Source organism: Gekko japonicus, unplaced genomic scaffold, assembly GCF_001447785.1.
Source record: "Gekko japonicus isolate JY-2015 unplaced genomic scaffold, Gekko_japonicus_V1.1 scaffold3068, whole genome shotgun sequence".
NCBI classification, from domain to species: Eukaryota; Metazoa; Chordata; class Lepidosauria; order Squamata; family Gekkonidae; genus Gekko; species Gekko japonicus.
Genome location: NW_015163180.1, coordinates 164,165 through 173,056, shown reverse-complemented (window position 1 = coordinate 173,056; position 8,892 = coordinate 164,165). Strand labels below are relative to the sequence as shown.

The following is an 8,892-nucleotide window of genomic DNA, read 5'->3' as shown; positions in this document are numbered from 1 at the left end:
GATCTTCGGAGGACGGAGTCAGACAGTGTTTTGAAGAAGGTACGGTTTTGGGGGAGGGCTCACATGAGTTTGGTGGGGCTGCGTCTTCTTTGCACGCGGATGGTCCCAGGTTCAGTCGGTGGAATCTCCAGCCACCCAAAGGATCTCCGAAAGACCTCTTTCTGCTGGACATATTGAAGGGCAGCAGCAAGACGGAACGTGTCGTGCTTTGCTGAACAGACTGATGGTCTGAAAGCAGCTTCCTGTGTAGCTGTTGAAGAAGGGGTAGCAGCAGCCAGTTAGCTGTTGACCTTGTGGATTTACAGCTCTTTGGGGAGCCTGAACGGCACAGGGATGCCTGGGTCTGGATGCCCTGCTGGAGAAATGCACATTCTCTAGCTATATAATGCCTTTCTTTAGAAATGAGTGTTTTTACCATGTAATAGAGTGTACAGTGGCTCTACTTATAGGCCATCTGTCTTGAAATGGATACAAAAAATGGGTCTAATTCTGCATTCTTAATGCTGGGACCAAGTGAGACCTTGAATCCATTCTGAACAGGTTATCAGTTTGCCCAAAACCCTGCAAAATGGGGGTGGGATTTGATGTAGGGTTTGTACCCAAAGATGAGTTGTCCTCTGTTGATTGCTTTGCTCTGGTGATCCTTCCTTTGGTCCTAATTATGACTGTCTACTTCTTTCTAGGGAGGCACAGCTAATTTGATGCTTGTACTAAAAAGGAACAATGAGGTAAGAATTTGTCATTTGTTTGTGAGGGTTTCCAGATTTTCAGTTATGGGTCAGTGCCTTGATCTTCCAGGTGTTGTTGATTCTAAGGGGTGTGTGCTTGGTATATACTGAGCCAAATAAATACCAAAAGAAAGTATTTTTCAGGAATTTATTCAGCTGAATACAGATCAGAGATCTGTACTTGGCTACCGAAGTAGCTGCACCCGAATAATAGCTGATATTAATTGGCTTTTATTTGGGCGCAGCTAGAAGGCTTTTAAAGAGACCACAGTCTCTTTAAATGTCTTCCGAGTTCACTTGCTGAGTCATGCTGCCACCATGGCACAACTCGACAAGTGAATTCAGCAAGCATTTAAAGTTTAAATCCCTTCTCCATTATACCCTATAGGGGAGGTCCCCATAGGGTATAATGGAGCAGAATAAATTCAGCAATCCCAATCATACCGATATTGGGATTTGGGAATATCAGGAAATACCTACATTTTCCAGGTTCAGTACACATGAACCTGGAAAATACTGATTCTTTTTTTGCACCCCCCTAGTAGATTCCCAGTGAAATGTTCACTTTATATTAAAACGTGAGATTTAATTAGCTGGCTTGGGTTTTGTTTTTGTTTTTCTGCCGTGTGTGCTCAATTTATCAAAAGCTTTCTGTTCAATACATCCTCTGTTTTGGCATATGCACTGTGTTATAGGCCCAGCTATGTGGATCTGCACCCTAAAGCTGCTGGGGCATTGCTGCTTTGGAACCTTGTTTATTATTTCCCCACATGGTTAAATCACTTTTCAACATGGCAAAGCAGCATACGAGAAGGTTAAAGCAACCAATGCTTTTGTAAAGGGGAAAGGTGTGGTCCTCAAGGTAGTCAGCTAGTGGACACATCATGGGAAATCCCTTCCCCTAGATCTGCTGCTGCTGAGGTCCATCGGAAATTAGCAAGTGGTCTGCCAGCTTGCCCCAGTCTACCTTCCGCTGTGCCCTGGGCCAGAATTGCCCCCTCTGAATTCTATATGAGGCCAGGACAGAAAATACATTAATAAAAAGCATTAGATAAGCATTCATTAAAAGCATTAAAAGAGGATTCATAAAAACCGTTTAAGAAAAGCATTCATGAAAAGCATAAAAAGCTAACAGCAGCTTCTTTGCTTCTGTTTGTTCCTCTGCAGCAGGTCCTCCAGAGTATCACCCACCTGCATAGTTTACTTGGCACATTGCAGGTAAGTTGCCGGAGGGGAGTACTGGTGGCAGTCAGGGAAAGGGCTGTTCTGCAGCCACTGGCTTTGTGTGAGTGGAAAACCCCACCACCACCGACTTGTAGCATTTCAGATGCAAGGGGACATTCAACAAAAGACGAGATGATTTACGGCACCTGAAAGGGCTCAAAAAATGTTTTTCAATTGAAAAAAATGTACGCACCCTTTTGAAAGTCATGCCTTGCCGGGACCTTGGAATAGCTGGAAATAAAACTCACTAATACAGATGTAAGCTGTTTGAAAGCCCATCTCACATACAGAAAGCTCAAATAAGTAGAAGTCAGCTGAAAGTTGTAGGCCCTGACATTTACAGTCTGGGAGACTCAATGCAGAAGGGGTGGGGAAAGAAATCTGTTTGCCGGAGTGAAACGTGTTTTAATAGGGATTTAGCAGAACAGTAGTTCAGTAGTTCGAGACCTGGGTGCCGCATGACGGAGTGAGCTCCCGTCTCTAGTTCCAGCTCCTGCCAACCTAGCAGTTCGAAAGCAAGAAATTGCAAGTAGATAAATAGGTACCACTTCGGTGGGAAGGTAACTGCGTTCCGTGCGCCTTGGTGTTTAGTCACGCCGGCCACATGACCATGGAAACGTCTTCAGACAGCGCTGGCTCTTCGGCTTGGAAACGGAGATGAGCACCGCAACCCTAGAGTCGGACTCGACTGGCTTTCGAGCAAGGGACACCTTTACCTTTACCTTTTTAGCAGAAAAATAAGTACTGACATACCGGAGGTGTAATCCAAAAACAACAGTAAAGAATTATTTTTTAAAAGGGACTGCATTCAGGACATTCGTTCATCAATGTCAGCACTCATATGCTGCAAAAATGGATAAGGAGACTATGGCGGGCAAAAATATGACACTGTCTGAAGCTTGGTTCCAATTGTATAAGAACACAGGGAGCAGCAACGAAATGACAATATACAGAACAGTTGCTGCAAAGTGCACACAATTATAAGAATAATAAACAATGATTAAGCTATAATACTGATGAGCTTCATGACGTTTAATCTTTGTTGAAGCTCATCAGTATTATAGCTTAATCATTGTTTATTATTCTTATAATTGTGTGCACTTTGCAGCAACTGTTCTGTATATTGAAGCTTGGTTCCAGCCTGACTCAACTACACAGTGACTTTAGGGAGTTGCTGTGTCAATGGAAACTGTGTCAAGCCAAACAGATTCAGTCGGCTGCTGTCTGGCGTCATGCGGCACACTCGGGTCTCGAACTGCTGAACTACCGACCTTCCACAGCCTGCAGTTCAGCGTCTTAGCCACTTGAGCCACCGCAGCTCCTATGGGTTGCATAGCCCTGTGCTACCCAAGCCCCTGCCTGCTGGAGGTCCTTGCTGGACGGTGTTGGCAGTTCTGGGTTGGGGAATCCCTGGAGATTTGGGATGCGTGGAGCCTTGGGAGGGCGGGGTTTGGGGAGGGGAGGGGCCTCAGCAAGGTATAACGCCCTAAAACCCACCCTCCAAAGCAGCCGTTTTCTGTAACCTGGAGACCAGTTGTCATTCTCCAGCCACCCCCTGGAGGTTGGCAATCCCGTTGCTGGAAGAAGGGGGCTACCACCCAGCAGCCCCTAGGAAACTTCCAGCAACAATGAGGCCAGTAAAGCGTAGGACAGCAGTCCCCAACAGGGTGCCCCCGGGCACCATGGTTGCATCAGCACTTTTCCCGTTTCCCCGGAAGTGCTTTTAGAAAGTGTGCGGGGCTGGCTGGCTCTTTGGCCCAGCAGGTCTTCTGATTGTCTGCGTGTGTTTAAAGGCATCTCATTAAACAGAGCTTCTGCCCGGAATGTTGAAGAGTTACTATTAAGAGTTATACGTCACCTCATTCCGTGACATTTTGTGGACATTTTGTGGTTTTGTGGAGAGAGCCAGTTTGGTGTAGAGCGAGAGCCAGTGTGGTGTAGTGGTTAAGTGCGCGGACTCTAATCTGGGAGAACCGGGTTTGATTCCCCACTCCTCCACTTGCACCTGCTGATGTGACCTTGGGTCAGTCACAAGCTCTGGCACAGCTGTCCTTGAAAAAGAGCAGTTTGTGTCAGAGTTCTCTCAGCCCCGCCCACCTCACAGGGTGTCTGTTGTGGGGAGGGGAAGGAGAAGGAGTTTGTAAGCCGCTCTGAGACACCTTTAGGTAGTGAAGGGCGGGGTATGAATCCAATCTCTTCTTCTCTTCTTGTCTGCGACTCCTGTGGCAGCCAGTTTGTAGCTGCAGCCACCACCCTGTGTCAGAATACCGAAGGTATGCCTGTAGGCTTAAAACGGTTGGGGAGCCCCAGCTTCGGAGCTGTGGAGGAGAGCTTTTGTGGGAGGAGACTCGCACAGGGCCTTGTTGGTGTTGGTGTCTCTCGGGAGTGCTGTGTTGGGCCTTCACAGCGAGAGGCCAGGGAGAAACCCTCATTCCCTCCTTCCCAGGCGGTCGTCGTGCAGCAGGACACCTACATCGAGGACCAGAAGCTGCTCCTAACCGAGCGGGCCCTGAGCCGCGCCTCCTTCCGGCCCAACTCCCTCGTTGAGCAGGAGAAGCAGCGGAGCCTGGAGAAGCAGCGCCAGGAGCTGGCCAACCTGCAGAAGCAGCAGGCCCAGCACCAGGAGGAGAAGCGGAGGCAGGAGAGGAGGTGGGAGGCCCGGGAGAAGGAGCTGGCGGACAGGGAGGCCCGGCTGGCCCAGCAGGAGGAGCAGCTCCAGAGAGCCCACCAGAGCCTGGAGAAGGAGCGCGAGGAGCTGCAGCGGAGGAAGGCCTCCTACCAGCTGGACCTGGAGCACCTCCGGGCGGCACAGAAGCAGCTGGAGAAGGAGAAGGAGCAGCTCAGGAGAGAGACGGAACGGGTGACCCAGGCGGAGCCCGGCCTCGGTCTGGTAAGTGCCCCTCGAACAGTCCCTTCTACCCTGCTTGGGTCCTGGGCCTGTCAAGCTGGGTGTCGCCTGCGCTGGCCAGCAGCAGCTCTGCGGGGCTCGGTGTGGAGGTCCTTCCCCTCGCCGACTGCCTTTTCTTACTGGGATGCTGGGGCTCGAACCTGGAACCTTCTGTATGCAAAGCGGGTGCTTTGTCCGCTGAGCTTGGCCCAGGTCCGATCCAGGTGGGCTCACCTTACACAACGGAAGCCCTTAATGGTCTTTTGTTTCTGAGACACCCAGGCTGCCGCTTGGTGGCGCTCATTCCTGTCCGCATCTCCTCCTCTGCAGCTTTCCAGCCAGCATGCCAAGGTGGTGAGGACTCCTTCCCTGCCTCCGTCCGAGGACCCGCCCTCCAAGCAGAAGAGCGCTTCCCTCCCCAGGCAGAGCCACCTGGACACGGAGATCTCCATCGCACCCAAGAGGAGCAGCATCTCAAGGACGCAGAAAGAGAAGAGCACTTTCCACTTGCTGGGCACGACAGCCTCCCACCAAACCAGCAAGCCCGCCGAGGGGCACGGCCAGATGCCCAACCGTCTCTTTGGCTTGGCCAAGGGCAAGGACAAGAAGGAGAAGAAGAAGAAGGGCAAAGGACACCGCTCCCAGCAGTCCGCTGGTAATCACAGTGCTCTCTTTGGACCGTCACCAGCATGAAACGCTTAGTATTTATGTAGTGCCGTAATTGAATATTTAAAAAGACAGGTTCCCATCTTTGCCTGTCTTTTCTTCCTTTGAAGGGCTATGACAGTGTAAGGAGTCCAGTTCCAGTTACTGAAGCCATGCGGGGTTGAGATGAATTAACCCCCCCCTTTCCTTTCCCTGTTCCGTGGCCCCAATCCAAAGCCTCATGTGGATGTAATTCATTTTTAAAAGACCCTGAGCAGAGACCCAACTGCAGATCTCTCTGTCTCTGTTTGTACTTCAGTCTCTTAGCCCCTGTACTCCTCCAGCTCTCCCCAGGAACGTTTTTCCTCAGGCTTTCCTTTTTTCCTTTATAAAAGTTTCTTAGCGCCAAGGGTGTAAAAGACTTTGTTCCTCCAGACTGCCAGCATTCAGACCCAGGCATATTTATTGATTTATTTTATTAAACTTATGAAACGCCCACCCTACAGAGCAGGCTCTGGGTGATTTACAACACTGTAAACAGTTAAAAATACAGTTGATGTGTAATTAAAATCACAAATAATAAAAATGAAATTAGAACCAATCAGGATGGCAATAAATGGGCCTCCATTGCCAGCCTTACCACTAACCTGCATGGCTGGGCAGGGACGGGTATGTAGGGGCCATAGAGGAAAAAATGAGAGAAAGGGTGCCAGTCTCAACGTTTCTCCCCTGGGAAAATTAGGCCGTTGGATTGGCGGCCTTGTAGCGTATATGCAATTGGCCGAGAGCCTCTAATGTCTGTTTGATTGTAGTATAGTAACAGGATTGGCTTTGTGGGCTTCCCCAAAAAAAGTAACGAGGACCTTTTTTTTACATGTTCTTGTTGTTGATGCTTTTCTCTCTTCTCCTCTTAGATGCTCACTCACCAGACGGAGCACCAGAAGGTGAGGAGATCTTCTGTTGACCGACACCTCCCCCCCCAATCCCTCCTGCTCGGATGACTCCACCTCATCACCTGTTGAAGGAAGGGGAGGGGCCAAGGCTCTGGCTGCTGTCTCTTGAACGGCGCTGGGCTTTGGGACATCAGAAACCCGCCCCTGCCTACTGCTTCCAACCTGCTTCCAGCTGTGGTATCTGCCCATTTCCTGAACACGGTGACTTTCCCAAAAAAAAGAAAGAAAAAGAAAAGTGCCAAAATGGCATCAGAAGGCCGGGGTCGCTGGGGGACCTTTGGAATGTGGCTGGATCAGCCGGGCTCCGTTCTGGCCGCACTTCTTCTGGCGACAGCAGCCGTTTCGCGATGTCTGTGGCGTCGCGTGCTGAGTTGCACTCCTGCCTCTCTTGTCACCTCCAAAGATTGGGAAGGTGTTTTCCTGTCTGCCCTTCTCTTGGGGAACACCACCGAAAACAGCCCAGCCCAGCCCAGCCCATACAGCCAACTGCCGGGGCTTTGTAAGCAGTGTTTGTACACTGGCATGTGCATATATATATATAGATATATAGATAGATAATACTGTATATATAAACTTATAAATATATAAATATAAATAATTGTTGCAGTATGTCCTAGGGCATATATGCTCTGTACAGAAAAGGTGGGGTGAGCGTAGCTCGTTCCCAAAGGTTCAGCTGAGACCTGAACTTTCCAGAGACTGTGTTGATATTAAATATCTCTTTTCAGTTCGGTTGGGTTTGGGCTCTTGTCATTAGGACATTTGCATTTTGGGAATGTTCCCAAGACCAGGTGGCAGCGGAGTGGGTGGGTTCATGAACAGAAAGGAGGGGAGCAGTTGGTAGAGAGCGGGAGGATCCATTTGTAGAGGGGATGATTCGCGTGGTAGGAGTCCTGCAAAGGTGCATTCTGGGATCAACAGAGGTGGTGGGCTTGCTGGTGACTGGTACAGTCCCAGGAACGGCCTTAAGAATCTTCTTCTTGACGGGGGGGGGGGCAAAGTGTGTGTGAAGTCGGGGGGGGGGGGGGGGGGGGGGCGGCAGGGTGTGTGTGAAGGGATTTGAAGCTATGAAGGGCCCCAGTGCTGACTGACATACCAAAGAGCAAGTTTTGGCCATGGAAACACACCAGTGGAGGAGTGGTTTCGAGACTACGGGGCGAGAGTGACAACAGGCCGATATTTAAATGGCATCACCTGTTTCGGTAGAAACCTGAGGAATATCCTGACCCAAGACCTCCTTTTCCCAGAGCGCATGTCTTCTAACCGGACATTCGAGATGGGTGTTTTCTTCTAGAAAGCTGCTAGCAAGCGTTAAGAGTCCCAAGAGATGGTGGCGATGGTTTCTCAGCTCCAAAAAACTCCAGTTCTCCCTTTCTGGATCCGCAGGCCTTTAAAAACAACCTATAAGCGTTACAAGCTCCCTATGACAGACTCTCTTTTCTGTGTTCTCCTGGAGGCCGACACAGAAATAATTGACCAGCTTTGGTTAACTTATGATTAAAATTCAGCAGTGAGGGCGCCAATGTTTGCATTCAGTCTCAGTCTGAAAAGTCTAGTGTAATTAATAGGTGTTGAAGGAACATTCTGTGTTCCTGTTGTGATGGTTGTTGTTTTGTGGCTTGTACAGAGGTACCTGTTGCATATTCCTGGACAAAAATCTATATATAAAAACTGTCCAACAATGGAGAGGGTTTTTTTTAAAAAAAAATATCTAAAGTGCTATATGTTAATTTGTAAGTATGTAAAAAGTTCAACTTGGTTATTGACTGTAAAATTTTAAGGTGTTTCCACCCCTCTTGTAATTTTCAAAACAAAACCCCATCAGATTTTTGTAACTTGCTTTTATTTATCTGCCTTCCTAGTTACCATCAGAAGCAACCTCTTGTAAAGTCCATTTTCCCTTCCCTCTTAAAAAAAATAATAATAAATTTTGATTTTAAGTCTAGCAAAGTCTGGCTGGTACGGGTGCTTTTGTTTCAGAACACAGAAGGCGAGCGGGAACAGGTACCTAAGACTTGGGCTGGAATGAGTAGAGATGCCGCCTTCATGGTGCTCTTGGGAAGGAAGGGGACGGGAGGGCACATTTTATCTCCCCCTGTGGGGAGGGGAAAATTCTCAGCTGTGTAACAGCTGCCTCTCTGGTCCGAACACTGAAGAAGAGCCTCTTCTGGCCAGCTGTTGTATTGCTGGCTGGCATCTGGCCAGTGGCCAGCACTCCCACCACCTGTGGCTGGGGATCAGCCTCTGCCGCAACTGTACTTTTGGGCAGACACCACAGAGGGAAAGGGGGGCGGGCGTGGGGGAGGGGCCACAGCAGCAGCAGCAAGAAGGAAAGCGATGGCGTACGTGGACACTGTTTCTCACACACACACCCCACACCACTTGCATGCTGCTTTCCTGCATTTTTAGACCTTCCCGTGGACAAAACAACGGGGCTGCCTGCCAGTGGCTTTTG

The 8,892-nt window shown here is 49.3% G+C and overlaps 1 protein-coding gene across 1 annotated transcript in view; it reads left to right on the top strand.

Moving 5' to 3' along the window:
• The window catches only part of AKAP13 (A-kinase anchoring protein 13), a 20,860-nt gene extending 13,935 nt beyond the window's left edge, over positions 1–6,925 (top strand). Inside the window, exons 12-16 of the mRNA XM_015407107.1 lie at positions 684–728; positions 1,896–1,946; positions 4,399–4,842; positions 5,170–5,494; positions 6,399–6,925. Coding sequence (XP_015262593.1) covers positions 684–728; positions 1,896–1,946; positions 4,399–4,842; positions 5,170–5,494; positions 6,399–6,448 — 915 coding nt within the window. The 3' untranslated portion in view covers positions 6,449–6,925. The remainder of the gene's footprint in view (positions 1–683; positions 729–1,895; positions 1,947–4,398; positions 4,843–5,169; positions 5,495–6,398) is intronic.
• Positions 6,926–8,892: the final 1,967 nt, after the last annotated feature.